Raw genomic sequence first — 19,804 nt, forward strand, 5'->3', positions numbered from 1 at the left:
TATATCTCATATGATCCAGGCTTACATTATGCTAGGTTTTTTTTTCTTCACAGCATAATATCCTTATCGTCTGCAGAGGGCACAGAGAGGATATTAAGATATACATCACTTTCATATCTTCACCGAACCTGCATTACTATCATGTCATGTTGATGTAACGTTTGCAGAGGGCTGAATATTGAGAGAACGTTATCTTCGCATTCATGAAGAGGGGCTTGCTTGATCTCACAGAGCGTCTCCGCTTACTTAATTAGACTTTCATATCAGGGAAGTCAAAAAGCTTCCCGTTATTTTTCTTTTCTTTCGCGATTCTCGGTTTGTAAAAAGCAGCTTGTATATGTTTGCCGTCCTCTGTGAACGATGATATGCAATATTTTAACTCTGCAGCACTGAGTTTTTCATACATTATTGAAAACATAAACCCATCTGAGACCAACAACTGTGATTCTTGTAAAATCACGCTAGAGATATTAGCAAAACATCCATCTACCCGAGGTTTGGAAATCGTTTTCTCACTCCTGTCATTCCGAACTTTTTATCTCGTCAACATGGTCCCGTTGAGCGAGGATTCAGGAATACCGCAGCCCAAAAGCGTTTAGCTTCAGTCACAGAACAGCCCGACAGATATGCCATTCTTTTTTAGCCCTGGGAGGCTTTTGAATGTGTGTGTTTGTGGGTGTTTTGCTGAAAAACAAGAGTGTCTGAATGTATCCGTCTATGAGCGTGTGCTTTTATTCATAGGTGAGTCAGCGCGATCGTGCCCATGTTCCTTCTGCCTGTGGGTGTTTGGAAGCTGCTTTATACCTAATGTAGTCTGCTTACTGAGAAAGACAACATGAAACAGCATTCATAATGCATTTAACGTCCATAAATGTACCATATTCCCAGATAAAACAGAATATTCAGCAAAAGGAATGTAGGTTATGTTTTATTTGATCCATGTTATAAAATAAAGGGCATAATGTTATAATATAATTGGTTAGAAGTAGTCTTTGTCAGAGCATATCTCTAAAGTCATTAGTTTAATAATTTAAGTAAAGATATTATAAGTTATATAATTAATTACATATAAAACAGCTTGCCATAACATTTAATATGACCATTTCCAATGCAATTTTGTCTCAGTGTTTAGCACTGTCGCCTCACAGCAAGAAGGCTGCTGGTTTGAGTCCCGGCTGGGCCAGTTGGCATTTCTGTGTAGAGTTTGTATGTTCTCCCCTTGTTTAGTTGGGTTTCCTCCGGGTGCTCCGGTTTCTCACAGTCCAAAGACATGCGCTATAGGGGAATTTAATAAACTAAATTGGGCGTAGTGTATGAGTTTGTGTGTGAATGAGAGTGTATGGTGTTTCCCAGTACTGGGTTGCGGCTGGAAGGGCATCCACTGTGTAAAACCTATGCTATAATAGTTGGAGATTTATTCCGCTGTGGCGACCTCTGAAACAGAAACTAAGCTGAAGGAACATGAATGAATAAATGAATCAATAATACATTTTAACTTAATAATTGAATTTGGCCATCACAAATCTACCAAAAAGTGTGACAAAACCTAGGGCTGGGCGGTTTGGCCTAAAATCAAAATCTAGATAATTGAATATTTTAACTCGATAACGATTAATGAACAATTATTTTATTATTTCTTTTATTTTGCCCTTATAGTTCAGTGAAAGGTTTTGTACAGTAAATATGCTCATATATATTATACCGTCTCAAATCATCTTAGGTGCAGCTTCCAATCATTACCAATGTAGTGCAAAGTAAGCCTCAAGAATGGGTCCATCATCGGGAACCAACGGATGTGCAACAACTTTTTTAATCATAAGGTAAACACAAAACAAAAGTTTCCATATGGAGCTCAACACTTGTAAACACTCGATAAAACGGGCTCTCCCACGACTCTCCACACTTGTCATTGCAGCGCATCGTTGCAATGTGTAGTAAACAGAGCAGAGTCACGTGACTCCACACGCGGTCGGAAAAGTAATTTTAAAAATTGACCTAGAAATATTTGATTGATTATAGGTTTTGAATGTCGATTTAGATTACTTTCCGATTAATCGCCCTGCCCTGAAAAAACCCCAATACCCAATACATTTAAACACCAATAACAAATTACATATATTTATAAACTCAAAACTAGTATACTGTGAATCCCAAATGAAAAAAAAACATACATGAATCATGATGAATCGTACCTAATATGTGCTTATGTATTAAAGTGTCTATTTCACTTTGTTTTTCATACGCCTCTGTAAGTGCATGGTTGTGCTTATATTTGTTTTTGTGATCAGTTCGCAGAGAGGATAATTTAAGCAGTAACCCTGGTACAAGTGCATGAATGTGCTTCTATTTGTTTCCGAGATCAGTTATCAGGATAATTTAAGCAGTAACAGAGCATTTATCAGTCTCAGATGTAATGTGTTTGAGCTCACTTGTGTTTTTCACTTCCCCAATCAAACACTTGCCTGGCTTTTAAATGAGGAGCTAGTAGCCATAGTTACCAGAGGAGGAGACGCAGACCATCCATCTCTCTCTCCTCGCTGTGACGCTCTCTCTTTAATTTATGCTGCAGTGGCCATACTGCAGTGCATGCAGAAATGGCACCATTCCTCAACATAACTCCCTGTCTTCCTCCCTCTCTAACCGTAGACTTATCACGACTCTCTTACAGTCTGCTTCACATTTATTCTTGTGTGTGAGTGTCTTTGAGTGTGTGTTCACTCAGTTTACACACATATTGTCCACACATCAGGAAAAAACTTGTGTATGGTACGAAATCGTACAATCACAATATAATGGCAAATATCATAGTATACAGATTTACTACAAAGTTACTGACTGCCATGCTATTGTTACAAAATATTTCTTGTAAATGCCTGAACAGCTCGTTCTTTTCTATAGCGTTTAACCTGGCTCAATTTAACCAGCATTGATGTTTCTAAATGGAGTTCAAATTCATTGGTTGTGTTACTGAGTGCTTTGTGCAGTACATTTTTCTACAGCTTAGCTGTGTTTTATCTAAAGGTCTGAAAGGTTTGCTTTGTGACAAACATTGTAACCTTGTTGTGCGGAACTGAGTGAAAACTATTGTAACAAATGAATGATTTTGTTTGGAACTAGACATACTGTAAGTTGGTAGTCAAAATGGCAGCAATTATGTTGTCACTGCTGTGAGAAATAAATGAAGAGGAATACAAAGTAAAAAACATTCCAAAAAATGTGGCGTGCCGACTACAAAACCAACATCATTGCCCCTCGGCATGCATTGGTTTAAAATGCAGACTATAACTTCAATGAAAAATTCTCCAATTCATTTAGCCCAAACACCCACAGCTTAAAATACAAGCTTTTGCTTTCATAACAGTCAGTTTCTAGGAAACCATTAAAAATGTCACTTTATTTCGATACCTTGTCCTGTGTTGTCAAAAGGCTTGTTATAAGCACAGCTAGTGGTAATTTATCAAAAGTGGTATTGTATTGCTAGTGGGCACTACCTCATACATGTGCCTTTATTTGACCCAAATTAGCCCTACGCTCTGGTAAAAACTTGAATGGTCTTGTTTCAACAACTTCAAATTGTGTACAATTTGATGACTAACACTGAACGCTCACATAAGCAATCATTTTAAATCATAGTGTGTTACTATAGTAACTGTCACGAGCGGTTTTGTTCTGCTAAGGACAGGTAAGCAGGGGTGTTGTGATTTTGAATGTACTCACCGCACTACTGCACGAGATGTCTTTCACTTTGAGCCAGGCCAGATCGAGGGTTCCCTCTCCTTTATAGCATGACTGCAGCCGGTCCTTTATTCTTTCGTTAATTTCTTTCAGAGTGAACACGCAGAGAGCGGACTCCTGAGATGACTCTTTGGGCCTCCTTTTTTGTCCTTTGGAGAACACGGCATAAAGGATGTCATCATCAGGTCCTATACCCAATGAACGTGCCAGAATGGTTCCTGCTTTGGACAGGTAGGCTGCCTGTAGAAGGCGATACTCTACCCCACCCTTAACGCAACCAAGAGGAACCTCAACATAGGAGTTAAATGCAGTGTCATCCTTGCAGAGTCTAACTAGTTTAGAAGTGTACACCTGTTCACGCCCAGCTGAGGATGACCCTGTAGTCGGTCCTCCGCCCATTTCAGGTTGCAATGTGAGAAAATACACAAAATTTCCACTGCTGAACCCATAGACGTAATAGATGTCAAAGTCTGGTACCACTGTGAATGTATCCGATGGGATTTTAATCATAGAGGCAACAAATTCATCGTGGAAGACGTAGGCAAACATCCCATCCTCCTCGGAGTTCCGGGTGAGCTTACGGCTGGATATTGTTGGGAAGTACTCTGGTCTCCCATCAACAGCTGTGGCCACGAACAACTTATCAGGCGAGGCATCACCATAAGACACGATGACCCCAAACACGGAGCCGCTCTCATTGACGCCAGAAAGGTAGTGCTCTTTTTTATGAAAGGGCTCTCCAAGTTTAAAGAGATCATCCAGGCGGAGGAGTTTGCAAATACCCTGGTACAAGCTGCCGCATGCCAGCAGCCGGTTCTCGCGGTAGTCCATGAGCAGCATCTTATTGACGTTATTAGTCAACGTAAGGGGTTCGCTACAAGGCTGCACTATACGGGGTGGGTAGCAGTTCCGGTTATCCTCATCTGGACCGGTCTGATGTGACACCTGTATGTCCAGTCCAGGTGAGAGTTTGTAGATGCGGTTCACTGCCCCAAGATACACATTCCCATTTCTGTGGTCCACCGCAAGATGGTTAAAGGTCCATTCTGTGTTTTCCACCCGAAACGTACTGTATTCCTCATGTACTCTAGTTGCAGCTGACGGTTGTTGTGGTCTTGCAGCCACAAGGGGAAGCAACAAGACAACAACGCAGCAAGAAAAAGTAAAGTTCCATCTCCTATTGTGAAAAGCCATTGTCCTGGATCCTTGGGGGAAGAGTGTCTCTCTGTCCACTGCTCACTCTGTGTTCTGTTTTAGTATTCAGGCTTCTTGTTAAGTTGGGGACATTCTGTACCTGCACAGAGAGAAATAACAGAATAGTGTAAGCATTAAAGATACTTTAATAGCATATTAGACTTAGCTTTAACAACAATGAAAACAGAATACACGATTCACGTTCACTGTATCTTCCACAAAAGATTCTCAACAGAGGAAGGGAGAGCATGGTCTCAGTAGACAAATTGTTAAAGCCACATGACAGTTTTCCAGCCATTTGAAAAGTGCATGAGTAATTACAAAAAGAAAGAGAGGTGGAAAAGGGCACTCTAGGAGCTTGCACAGTTGGCATGAATGGATGCCATTATCAATGGGATAATGCATTTGCCCCAGGAGTTAACAGCTAGGATGGGCACAGTTTCTCTGCCTGTGCCCCACCTCACAGCCGGACCTCTGGCCCTCTAATTGATTTTCCCCTCGGTATGCTATTTGCATGCTTTGCCGATATTCTCCTATCTTTCCAGATAGCGCAGTTCACCTGCTGACACAGCTGAAGGAGTAGCAGAGCTCACAGTCATGCCTGCAATATGTGAGTAATAGTGGACCACAGGGCTAATTAAAAAGAATTGCTAAAGACTGCACAAAAAAAAGAGGGGGGGGGGGGTCAGTTTGCTCTTTATCCTCCTCTAAAAAAGTTACTTTTGACTGTAGTGTTGAGCGGCACAAATGCTAATATATAGAGCATAGACAGGACAGTGCATACAACATAAACACTGTATTTTTAGCTGCAGAGCATACTAGCATTGGTATTTTAGGCTGGCACTTAACTGCTGTGGTTCACAGCAGATGTGAAAATCACTGCTTAGTCGTTGTAGTGGGCATTAAGACGTTATACAGAGTGAAGGGTATGGAGTCCACAGTAATGATTAGCCATTGAAACAGAAAGCAGAGACGCACTAAGGGAGGGAGTGTTAGCCCACTCAAAGGCATAGGAGAGTAATAAAGGGTTCGGTACACTTTCCATTTTGCACGAGAATGGTCCTACCACATCTGTGTTTGGGTGCATGGAAGGGAATGGTTTGAAATATAGTAGTGTGTGCAATCTGAGCAGTGGGGGATAATGTTCTCTGATAAAAAATTCTAGAAAAGAACCACTTCAAAACACTACAGCAGGTATCATTTACTAGCGATTACATTTAAAGTAGGAGAGAAGGGAGATGTGGGTCAAGGCAAAAACACTCATAAGGAAACTGTGGTATTGTAAATCGGAATCAAAATACACATTCTGACTCTTTGGTGGGTTCAAACAGAAGCCAAAGGATAAATGAACATCCTTCCTATTAAGTATTCCCATGTACAAGCTGGGAAACTATGGAGAGAAGAGTAAAAAACAATAAACCAGGATTTAAAACCACAATCTCCATACGTACACCATAGCTCAATGGACATGTGGAATGTTTACTATGTGTTAGGCTATGTCTCGTACAACAATAAAATTGCAATGCGTAGATATTAAAGCATTGTAAAAAAAAAAAAAAACTTGTGGTTTGGTTTGCTAGAGGCTTTTCTGTGCATGGTTGGAAGCTCGGAGCAAGAATCCATGCCAATCCATGGTGGTAAAATATTTAAAAGGCATCTAGCACTGAGCTTTAAGATCAGCTAATCTGCAATGTCATCCAAAAACAGTGGTTTATTATTTTAGCATCTTCCCGTAGGTTGCTTTAGGGCACTAGCAGTTGGATAGGATACAGCATTCCCTGTATCTTGAACAGGGAACAAGAGTTGACCTCCAGGCCGGTGGTACTCCAACACTCCACTATGCTGCCAAAAGAAAACCAGTCCTTCTTTTGGAAAGAATGTTTGTTACACACACACACACACACACACACACACTAACACACTCACACACAAACATGGACTGGAGACCACATGCTGAGTAGCCACATCAAAGAGTGCTAATGAATTCATGTTTAATACCACACACACAATGCAGCATCTCTGGGAATGTGAGGAAATGGCACATTTAGGGTTTAAGCTGTGTGTGTGACTTGATAAATAATTGGATATTCATGCTTCTCATTCCAATTCTTTGTCTTTCTAGGATAAAACTGCGACAAAGCAAGTCTCACTTGATGCAATTCCTTTTGTGCCTCCAGAAAGCCAGCACATATAATCAGACTTACACAGCAATAACAATAAAAATGTACAACTGTGTGTAAAAGACATTTTGAAAGTGCCTGCACACTGGACTATAATGCTGGAAAGAGCTATTTTCGTAAGAAAAAAACAGGTGTATTGATTTTAGTCTTCAAATACTTCAAATAGCATCAGTGTGGGTCCATTTGCATTCATACACTGTCTTCTGACATATCAGATTGGATCTGTTGTAAGAAGGCTATGTTTCCTCGTTCAGGCTGTTTCATTCATAGCCTTCTGGTTAAAATGTGCACCAATTGCCAAACACCATACGCTCCACACTGGGCTCCAGTATGGCAAACTGAGATGACACCAGGCTGCTTAAATCCTGGCTTCAAGTTGGGTGGGTTGCTGCTGGCAGTGGTAGACTCTATATTTTCATGATAATTCTTCATTTTTGAAAAACAAGAAGATTCCAGGCCCTCTAGGTGTCAAGTGAGGTCAAGTGAAGGTCTTACAGAGCAGTTGGCTGAATTCATTGACAATGGTCCAAAAAAAAACAATGGGCAAAGTATAAGCACCCACATTCATCTAAGACCAGGGTGTTTGACTGGAGCCTTTCCAGGCTTTGCAAACACTCGACCTTGAATTTCATCAGATGCGTGTGGGAGGAGGCAGGGGCCAAGGGCATCTGAGCAATCCCGAATTTATCCTCCCTGATCTAAGAGCATTATCTCAGAACAGTGCAATTCAACTTTGATTACGGCATGTCACAAAATCTCGTACTCTGACACCCGCACATACACACTGGCGCTTATGCACACATCCTCCTGTTCGACTTTCATTAGCACAGCCTGCGCTCCTCATCCCTCTGTGGACAGATGGAGGGATTCATCCCTGATGTGGGTATGAAGGAAGATGGTGACAGAAGGATGCCACAAAGAAAAGGAGTTGTGTTTACAAACCAAGCACAGGCAGATAAAGGTTTTTAATTATCTATAGCTCTCCATGAAGGCAAAGGGGATACGCCCCAACAAAAATGTAATGGGACTATGATGCTCTCAAGAAAGTGTAACGGAAAAAGTAATGGAACGGAAAGAGTAATGAAAAGGACATTTAACAAAAAAATAAAAAATAATGAACTTAATTTTCAAGGTCATTTAAAACAAAACTGAATTCGAATAAAGTGCAACTGCATCAGACTTTTACTTGACAGATATATTCTGTACGGTCTTTGTTGATCAATAAATTAGACTCAAAATAATAGTAGTAACGATATGGGGAGAGGATTTGTAACTGTACAAAAGCATACAAAAACAGAAGACCTTACTCATGATTATTCTGTCTTTTTAAGAAACCCTTATTTTCCTCAAACAGTCAAGTAGGAATCGCTGCAGCCCAGAGACTTCCAAGTGGGGGGGATTACATCGTAAGTAGACCGGGTGACCTCCAAGTGGGAGGGACCTATGCCACAATAGATTGGGTTTAGGTGGTGTAGGTAGATAGACATTGGCTGTTTCTCAATTCCAAAAACGCAGAGAACAGACTTGCATCCTTGCGAAGACCGGTCATGCCAGGTCACCTCAGAAGAACAAACTCAGGAGACCGCGAGAACAGAAAACACGTCCTGTGTGAAATGAAATCCTGCGTTTGTCCTGATGGTCACATGACCTTCATGTATTTTTAACTGGAAATTATTCAAACATTACAGCATTCATATAATGTTTTTTTTTGCTTTCCCCCTTTCCCACAAAACCCTTACAAATACACTTTGCACAACACAAATAAAACCGATTTTAATACGAATTTCAGCAAATAAACTCCCTTAATGTGTTCATGCCTTTAAAGATTTTCATGGTAATGTTTACTTTGACTGTCTAATTTAGGGAAACTCCTAAGATAAATAAGTTATATCTCTGAACTTTAATAATAAATCTATGCAAAATGCTGTGCTTCCCACCTCCTTTAGTGAGCCGCAATGACTTCTGGGTTTTCTCGAGCAAGTTTGGTGCTTAAGTCAGCATCAACACATACTCGAACGCATCCAGGAACTTTCACGCGTCCTCTGTTTTTGCGATCTTGAGTTTTGGAACTGAACATTGGTGGTTGATGATGCCGTTTCACGAGAACACAAGATCGCTGAAGAACGCATATTGAGAAACAGCCATTAATAAATCGCATTAGGTTACTGTGAGGTTGGGTGTAGACCAGGAGTGCCCAATCCTGTTGCTGGATATCTACCTTCCTGCAAAGTTCAGCTGAAACCTTGATCAAACACACCTGTTTGTAATTACCAAGTGCTCCTTCAGATCTGACTTATGCCGCAATCACAATAGAGTTTGTGCGTGCAAAATTTTGTTGTACGTCGCTGTGAAACCGGCAGGATTAAACAAGATGATTATTAGACCTTTTAAAAAATGAGCGATTGGTCCATATATTTATATATTTATATTCCACATATTTTAAAGTCCAGAAAGGTCATGTTTTGATCTTTGATAAGTCTCACGCAATCACATGATACGATTTAGCAGGTCAGAGTTTATCAAGCTTAAACTTTCCAACGCAGTAAACAGCGAAACCTGTCGCATGAGCCTGCATTTCCAGTCTGACACATTCATGTGCGTATGGATGCAAGTCTATAGGGAGAAAAGTCCAGTGTGTGACCGCAGCTTTAGTTGGTATAGTTGTGTTTGATCAGGGTTGGAGCTGAAATTTGCAGGAAGGTAGATCTCCAGGAACAGGATTGAGCACCCCTGGTCTAAACATTCTCAAACCACAATATTGAACTCCAGGTTTTGTACACCCCATGTGGAGCTCAAGGCCAAGCCACTTGGAGCTGCCTCCGATCTCCATTTATACCCTTCTTTAACCAGCAACTGGGTGCAATAATCCCTACTTTTACTGTGAATCAGTTTTACTGTCACTTGATTCATATTACTACATGTGTAGCATTAAAAATTTATATGCAGTACATTTAGTCCTTTTATATTATGACGCTATCTTCAACTTTTGATATGAAGTGTTATCACCAACAATGCACTAATTTTCCATTTGAATTAGTATATTATGATCATTTTGATGCTGTGAACTTGTCATAAACTGATATGGTGTTTGATGTTTACACATATCAAACTTACACAGTTATTTACAGAATTCATCAAAACTCCCCGAACTGTGGCATTTCAAAGCAATGGATTGAGACCAAATGCCGGCCAGACAAATCCAGTGGATCTGAGAGACATGTTGACATCTGCCTGTCCTCTCTCTCTCCCATTTTCCTTCTTTCTATTTCCTCGCTCGCTCTGATCAGAGGGACCGTAATCCTCCACAGCAGCTCTCGGTTCAAACAGACTCTGTCAAACGCTTTCCATCCATCTTCCTCTCTCTCGCTCACACACATACACAAATCACGTCCCTTTAACTTTTGCGCACAAATGTATTTTTCTACTCTCACACCTCTATCAAGCCAGTCAGGGTCTTACTCAGAGATGAAAACGTGTTTGTCAGGGTTTCTTTCTGCCTTAAGCGGACACATATCTAAATATGTTTCAGCCTTGTGTAGTGACTTGCACAAATCACACACTTATTACAGATTCACATGGAATGAACAACCAGGAATAGATTTTTAAAAACACAAACATACATTACATGTCCTTCCTATCTATCCTAATGTCAAGTGACATAGGTGTGGACTGCACTGAGTGTTATCACTTCAGATAGAGATGTTGTTTCGATACAGCTACAGTAACATGACTGTTGAAGAGCTACTGATCCTCACTGTCAGTATCCTGTTATTAGGTTACAATTCAAAGTGCTTCCTGTTGCCATCTGCCATGCCGAGCTCATATATAAGTAAATGTCTTATATGTCATTCATTATTATGACTAGATGAGTCTTGTATTCAATTAACCAATGTCTCAGGAAGACCACAATGCACTCCAAATGACCCGGCTGTGATTGGATGAGGGAATTATATGTAATTTAAGATATGTTTACATTACAATATTATCATAAAAATGAAAAGATTTTTCTTTTTCATGTTATGAAATCATTCGGGTACATACAGCAACATTGTTAAAACTACTGCCTTTGCTGTATTATGGAAAATTATCATAAGTTTTGGTTTTTCAGACCCCAAAATGGCGTCAATATAAATGTCCAAAACATTAGTTTAATCAAAACTGTGTTTGATTCCAATCTAGTGTTCTTTAAATATCATTTTAACATGCACCACAGAAAAAAAGTGAATGAGTGTGCAAACTATTCATTCAAACAAAAAACTGCAGCCATTGTGTTTCGTTCCAGAGGCTTTAAATCCTTCTATTTCTTCAATAGACACTCATCCAGATTACTAAAGACATGCAAGCAGCTCAGCATAAAACAGATTATCATGTACACACGACTGTGAAATGCATTGATGTGAGCACTAAAAAGCCTGTCTGACATTCCAAATTAAGTTGTGAAGGCGAATGCCCATCAAAGCTGGACTGAGCAGCTGCATACAGGCAGTAAAGTCTCAAAGAGTATCAATGAATATATTTTATTTACCAGTGACCAAAAGAATATGATATACAAAATGTGATCAATTATTAAATTATCTAGCCTCACCAATGTACTAATAATCTCAAGCAGTCTATCAATAGGGGTTCCAGTATATTTTGTAAGTGCTGTTCAACCAATCCCAAACAATTTCAATCTCCCAGATGCCCCCAACATGTCTTTTTACAAGGGAAACAGTTTTAGACAGAATCCTCTATCACCTAAAGGTCTACTATCATGAATTTCAACACGTTCCACACTCCCACAGACTCTCACTGCACCTCTAGATACAAGATGATCCAACTAAAAAACATCCTTGGTCATTCCCACCACGTTAGACCTGTATATTTAAACTTTTATGTGCCCTCTGCTGGCTTCTCCCTGTTCTTTTTTTCTCTGCGTGCTCCGTGAACTTTTCTACACCACTTGATTAGTTTTCAGTGACATTCATAAGAGGTCACTCTCAGTGTTTAAGAGGGTGTCTTATTTATGATCTCAACACTTGCTGTGAGACAAATGTACAGTTCAGCACCTTAAATCAAGACGTTAGCCACTTCCAGTGCAAATATATTCCGAGTTTCAGAGCAGTGCTGTGCCGCTGCTGAATCTGCAGCAATACAGAAGAAAGAAATAATTTAGCTGAGTTGGGAGCTTATGAAATGCATGTGAAAAAAAGAGAGAGATTGGGCATTGTGAAAATACTGCCAATAAAAAGGTCAGCATGCAAAAACATAAATAAATGAATTGCTGTTTAAAAATGATTGTTACATTAAAAAAAACTAAATAAAAGCTATTTATGTATAATTTATATATATATACACACACACACACACACACACACACACACACACACATGGAAATACTATGAAGTTCATGCTAATGCACAACATATGCTAGAACTGTCCATTTTGCACATCACTGCATACTGTACATGTGAGTGCTCAGAAACACCTTCATATCACAGACACACACAAAAACACACACACACACACACACACACACACACACACACACACACACACACACACACACACACACACACACACACACAAACCCGAGTGAGTGAGCAGCAGCAAAAGTGATTTGTGTGGAGGGTGGTAGATGGGGGGGCGGTGGTGTAGATTTGATTTCTCACCCAGACTGAAGGCTTTTCCCTCCAGTTTTCCTCTAAGCAATCCTGGGGCGTTTCAGAGCCACTGATGCAGGTAATAAATCAGAGATCATAAAAGTTCATTTCCCACACAGCAGAGTCAGTAATACAGTGCTGATGTGTGCTGGGCCAGCCGGAGGTGGGGTCTGACTGTCATCACTGCACGCTACATATCATCAACCAAAGGAAAGACTGCTGGAGCTTTCAGCTGACTTGAGTTTAGCTTTGTTTTTAATAATAAATGTGTCTAGATGACACTAGATCAGTAAATGAGCAGCTTCAATACAGAATCTCTGTGTAGCTATTTCCTTTCTATGAAGGCTTTGTATGTGAATGGACTAGCTGTTTTAGCCTAAGGGCAAATAGCCACAGTCAAACTAACTGAATAATGAAGTATGGAGGAAATGCGTTCATGCAAAAAGAAAAAAGCGAGATCTCTGAAATCAACAGCTAACACAGTGCACATTGAGAAAGATATAAAAGACATTCACATTTATTAATTTGCCAACATTCCAAAACATAGTTCACATGACCTTGGCATTGTTAGTGCCTTGCACTACAAGCCAAAGTAGAGATGATACATTTAGCACTGGTGTACATATAGTATTAATACTCAGTCTCAACTAATACAGTTCAAATAGTGCTGGATGAACTGGACCTGCAAGATTAACTTCTTAGACATGAATGCCTGATAATCACAAGCTTTGGACTGATTATTATAAACCGTTAAACTGTGTTTTTAATTTGCGTGTGTGAGGGGGGTGGAATAATCTTAGGATTTGGATTCTGATACACAACTGGATTCAACACTGGTAATCCAACTTATATCCTTCCATTCTCCACACACACATTCATCATTAGATTCCTTCAGTGGGATCTTGGATTAAGTCTTTTCTCCATTAATTTTACAATTCATATACACTAAAGAACATAGTTACCAAAACTGTTTTGTAGACCAGGGGTGCCCAGACTTTTTCGTATAAATGGCCAAAACCCAAATATCATTGATAGCTGTGGGCAAAAGGTAAATATACCAAACTATTTTACATTAAAATTACCATGGGTAATTTTCTAATTCACTTCATAATAATAAAAAAGAAATAGTTACTTTGAATCGTATTTACTAATGCAGTATAATTTTTGGTAACACTTTGTTTTGATGGTTCATTCGAGTATTAGTAGACTCTCTGCTTAATATTTGTTGATAGACATTTAACAGACATTAACTGACTATAAGAAACTTGGCAGGTACATGTCAACTTACGCTAACCCTAACCTAACAGTCTACTTATAATTTAATGAGAACTAGTTGGCATGTAGATGCAATGTAACTTGAATTCAACAATCAGACCATCAAAATAAAGTGTGACCAACTTTTTAAATTAGCACTGATCGCACTTAATGCACATATACTAAATTTAAATTGAACCTTTTAATTCCAGATAGCTTTTTGTAGCTTAAAAATAAAATAAAGCAATATAAGGTTACATTAAATTTGAAATGACAATCTCTAAACCATTTTCAGATGGTATGGTGGGCCAAATCAAAGGTTACCTCAGGCCAACTTTGGCCCACGGGACCTAGTTTGGCAATCTCTGTTATAGATAAAGGTATGGATGAAAAGTTTCATCATTGGCCTTTAAGACTGATACCGTATCCTCAAATATAGCATTTTATGTCTTGCTAGAGCCAGAGATCTCATGAGATGTACTTTCATACATGATGGCTGAATTTTAACCACCTCAAACAGCTATATTGCCAAGCTGGTAGCCTTACCCTTTAAATCTTGCACTCTGAAAGCAGATGCTTTCAGATTCAATGCCTAAAATAAATCACTACCCCACTGAAGTCAATTGAACAGACTGGAATGGCATGGAAACACATTGTAATTGGCAGCAAGGTTGCAAAGCACAGTTTTAAAGAATCTGTCAGCTCCGCCTCTTATCCAGGAGAAAACCCATTTTCTTACGGACTCACACAAGTGATAAATCACCGCCTCAACATTAACTGTGAAACCAAAGGGAAGAACGGACAGAGGGAGAGAGAATAGAGATGAAAACGGTTTTCCAAAAGGTCACAAGAAAAGCAACTAAAGTGTGCCTCTAGCAAAGCAGAAATAAAAGCACTGCATCTGTGTATATTGCTGCTTAGAACAACAAAAGACAAATCAAATAACATAACCAGCACAACAGTCCACAAAGTCAGCCGGTATAATCATAAAGCAGCAGAGAATTTGAGAACAAGGTGATCATTTTTGCATGCAGGGAAATTTTATTGGATTTCTCCTCCCCATGCAAAACAAATGGATTTACTTTGTATTTCAAGACTGTTTATATTAGCACTATTGTGATAATTACAGCTGGTTTTTGAGAAATCACGCTGTGAGCCAAGTCGATATCTGCTTATGTCAAGTCTTATGAAGTTATTCAAATAGCACATTATTCAGACAACCATAGCTGTTAAATTACTGATATGAATGACTCACTCATTTAGAGGCATTTTGGAGGAATTACATTTAAAGTGTATGAGTCATCAATAAACAGAATGTTGGGTGCTTTTCAGCACACACGCATTAAACCTTACCTCTCCGAGGTTCTTCAGCTCAAATGAGTCTATAAAAACAAATGCAATTGCCTTGTATCTTCCACTATATTTTCCCGGTTAAACTGACTCTTAATGCCACCATTCAAGTGCACATGACAAAGACTTTGGATGAGAACACAGACGGACCAATATGCATGTAGCATGAGTGAAGATGTTACGTAGGCAATAGCCTGGAGGCAAACCATCATGGGTGTCATATGTGGAGATAATGAAGAACGAGGCGCACACAGAAGCCTCTTTGATGAAAGCTGACCGTGATGTGCTCACTTCCATCCGCAAGACAGATGAGCTATTGTCCACCGCTGGTAGATTACACACCACTCGAGCGGCACAAGTGGCTACAAAAACATATGCAGATGAGCCTCATCAATATGCATTTTATACAAATCAAATGTAAATTCAATGCGCGGTTGCCGGCTGAATCATTTCCTGAACTTTTAGCCGCAACTTTCTCAATGAGCGAGCTGCGAGTGCCGCTACGACCAGCTTTCAGCACCTGGCCTGATGCCAGCTCTCTTCTCCACCTCATCTGCGTGCAGGAGTCGGGACAGGAAGATAGCTCTCCATTCTGTTTTCTATTTACCTTCCTCCCTCGCTCTGTTTGTCAGAGCCCTTGGCGTAAACACGGAAGGCTGCTTTCGAGTCCTTTCAGCAGGGGCTCCTGTGGTTTGGGATGAAGGAAACGTAATCCATTCCTCTTTTCTTTCCCTCTCCGCAGTTGGTCAGGCTGTTTAGTTTGATTTTCTACATGCTTAACTGCGTCGCATTACTTGTGCGCGAGAATCCGAGGGCTCTGGGTGAGCGTGCATGACCATTCCCAAGAAGCTAAATCACAGTGACACTGGAAAAGTAGAAATAACCTGTGCATTTACAATGTTTACCTTCCCTTCTTACTATAAGAGGATGTTCTGTCCCTTAGCACTGCAGTGACATGAATCGCCCTGACAAGATTCTAATATCACCTTCATTCAATGTTAGCCATGCCACATAGAATAACTTGTGAAGCGCGTCCAATGCGGCCTTGAAAACCCTTATCTTGAAGGCGCAGGAAAAATACAAGATGGCAGGGGCACAAAACACTGCTGTCAATATAATTCCTTGTCTGCGCTGCTGAAATGATACGACACCATTCATAATCCTGAAAAACATCCGTAATAATAAGGCTTAATACTCAACTCAGCATTCAACAGCCAATATTCAATGAAGCATGCTGATTTATGGAACATGTTTGATCGTTCCACTGGAATTTTTATCAATGCTCATGATGACAGCGTCAGAGACTCAGTGGCGACCTCTAGCCCACACCGCTGTTGTGATTTGTATGTGTACATCTGTGTGGGGAGAAACATTAAGTGGGATAATGGAGCTAAAAAGTCATGTTTCCATGGGAACACTTATAGATGTGTGAGTGGGTGGCAGAGGGACTGAAGCTCATGGATACAACGAAGATGCCTAATGCACAGAACACAGAAACAAGCCCACATTCAAAGAGCGTGTATGTAAAGGCAACAACATATAAATACTGTACTCACACTGCCAAGCTTCAGTGCATCTGTTCTATAGTACAGACATTCACAACATGGTTGCAGTTTGTTGAATGAATGCACCTGTGCTTGACAAAATCAGGGAAGCGGAAAGCATGTTGGTTTATCTAGTCCATTGCTTACTGTCAGTGCGAATTAAACCTTACCTTGGCAACTTAGAATGTACAAATGTAAAAGACAAATGTACCATGGTCTACCTCCCAGACAAATGCTAAACAGATCTTAAGTCAACAACAAACTGACTCACCTCAAATCAGAAGTACATTTGCCAGAAGGATGAGGAACACAGCTGTATTTCAAAAGGATGTAAAAATGGATGTCCCAACAAAACGGAGCCAATTGAAATGTCACATTGCAAAATCAGACATACTAAAGTTTTCAAGTTCAATATAAAATCCAACACAGGGCTTAACAATAAGGACTGCCCGATGGCCCAGACCTGGGGCCTCATGTACGAAGACTTGCGTGGAAATCTTACTAAAACATTGCGTACGCACAAAGCTGTAAATGTGCGTACGCAGAAAAAAAGGTGCGTGATCATGTTTTGACACGTTCGAGCATGAACTCGGTTCGAATCTAGCGTCTGATGAACTCTTTCTTCTTTTTTTTCCCCAGCTACATATCAGATTTTGCCCACTATTTATCACGAGAAAGACAAGTAGGAATCATCAATAAGTTTGTGCATCATATTTTATTTGCACATTTATTGAATGGAAATGTTTCTGATTCTCGCATGCAAATTCATCTTCAGATAGTGTCTTTATAGCAATGTGCGTGCAGTAGATCGCTCAGATTACATTGGGAAAACAGGCGACCACTGCAAATTGTGCTTTAATGTTTAGCTGGTCAACTGTATTGTATGGAAATCTTACATACCTACTAGATAAACCCGTCTCATACAGCTGCCATTGCAAGGCTCAGACACTTTGTAGAGAGGAATTTAACACAACTGCCTCTAGGAGTCGCCAATGGAAATAAAACAGACACGCACAAAAAATGTGCGTACGCCTGCCAGAAAGCTGCTGTGAACCTGCGCACATTCCCACGTTCAGTTCATTGTTAGTAAATCCAAACGTGAGCGATTCTGAGCGTGAAACCTGGCGTACGCAAAGTTTTTGTGCGTACGCAGCGTTGATACATGAGGCCCCTGGTGAAAGAGACGCTTGGGACAGTAGGCAGGATTCTAACTGGCCCTATCGGGACAGTGCTACCTTGTCACTAAAGTTTCATTTGCCATTGACTATTGATAAATTCTATTTAATTAAGTTTTAATTTAATTTAATTTTAAGTCTTCTCTGTGATGTCATAAACACCATACTGCTTTTTGGTTTCTCTTATCTGATTTGATGTTTTGAGCTTGCTATTCTTTTCCTCCGTAACCAGTACAGTGAAGTGACGGCAACATCAAATTATAAAAATAAACGAAAATTTCTATTTCGAAAAAAAGAAGTTGATGTTTTGCACAATTTGCCATCAGTTTGGCAAGTAAGCCACCTTTTGTTAAATCATTTCGAACTGCAATAAAATACCAGCACATTTTCCATACTGTTCTTTTTGTTTGCATAACACTTTGAATTTTGCATATATTTATTAACTTTATTAAACATAAAATTTTCTAAATATTTAAATTCTAGATTTACTGACATTATTTTTTACACATTATTTAATATATGTGACTAAAATAGCTATTAACTTCTCAGTGAAAATTTTGCCAGGGCAAGTAAAAATCTGAATCATTGGCCCGATCGGACCCGAAGCAAAAATTTTTAGTGTTGAACCCTGCAACAGGAAAATAGGATACACAACATAGAAACGCTGTGTAAACCACACTACAATGATACCCTTCTAGGACTGGGCGATAATACAAAAAAATAATAATAATAATTAAAAATCACTATATTACGTTTTATATCATTAAATATAGATAAATATTGAATATTTTTAACAATCCATTTAGGGATATTTAGATTTTATTTAACCACTTAATTTTAATTAACCAACATTACTAAGGCAAATAGTTTTAATAGTCAAAACAAAAATAATTAAACAAAATACCTGATCTCTTTATATTAAAATAAACAGAACTGTTAAAGAGATAACAAAAAAATTTGATAAAAAAAAAATACAAAGTGTGTGCAATGGTAAAGGTAAATCAACATCTCTGTAAGATGTCAATAATAATGATACAGTAAACCTCAAACTCTGTAAACAAAGCAAATAATGATAATCAAATCTGAGCTTTTAAGTAAAGAAACTAATCATCATTATTCAAATGCATATTGCAACATTACAAATTGTGAAGTTAAATGACTATATTACCTCTTTGCTAAAAAATCTTTCAGATGGTGTGCTAGTGGCTGGGGTGCACAAAAAAAGAAACCAAAAAGCCATTCTGGTGTTCGGTCAATAAATACCGATATCAATTTCATTGCCCAGCCCTATACCCTTCCTATTGCTTTTCATCTTTTCTTACTCTGGACAAGTTTTAAAACGTGCACACATCTGATGCCACTGTAAAGCCAAGACTTAGTGTGGATGTTTCAAACAGCGAGTTCACCTACAAAAGAAATAAGATACGTATATCTGTCTGCAGCTTTCAAATGGTTTCATACATCTGAAACTAAACTAATTTATTACTTGTCATGCATGGCTTAGCGGAAGCAAATATAAAAGCCGACACAGAGGATGTTTTCAATGTAATCCTCCTGACCTGACTCAAAGGAAGATCTGTACCAGAAATACTCTTTTCTGCTTTCTTTCCTCAGGTATATTACTGAAACTACACTGAGGTCATCACACCAAGTTCATCGCAGCAAAGTGTTCCAAATTTGGAACAACCTATAGTCCTGTTCACAATGACACAGTACTTGCAGCAAGCACA

General features: G+C 39.4%; 1 protein-coding gene across 3 annotated transcripts in view; it reads right to left on the reverse strand.

The window, feature by feature from the left end:
* The window catches only part of plxna4 (plexin A4), a 236,655-nt gene that overhangs the window by 197,589 nt on the left and 19,262 nt on the right, over positions 1-19,804 (reverse strand). For 2 of the 3 annotated variants that reach the window (XM_073945613.1, XM_005164690.6), the window contains one exon: positions 3,718-5,029. In XM_073945613.1, the coding sequence (XP_073801714.1) occupies positions 3,718-4,929 (1,212 nt within the window). In that variant the 5' untranslated portion in view covers positions 4,930-5,029. 3 annotated transcript variants of the gene reach the window in all.

Source organism: Danio rerio, chromosome 4 (assembly GCF_049306965.1).
Source record: "Danio rerio strain Tuebingen ecotype United States chromosome 4, GRCz12tu, whole genome shotgun sequence".
Taxonomy (NCBI): domain Eukaryota; kingdom Metazoa; phylum Chordata; class Actinopteri; order Cypriniformes; family Danionidae; genus Danio; species Danio rerio.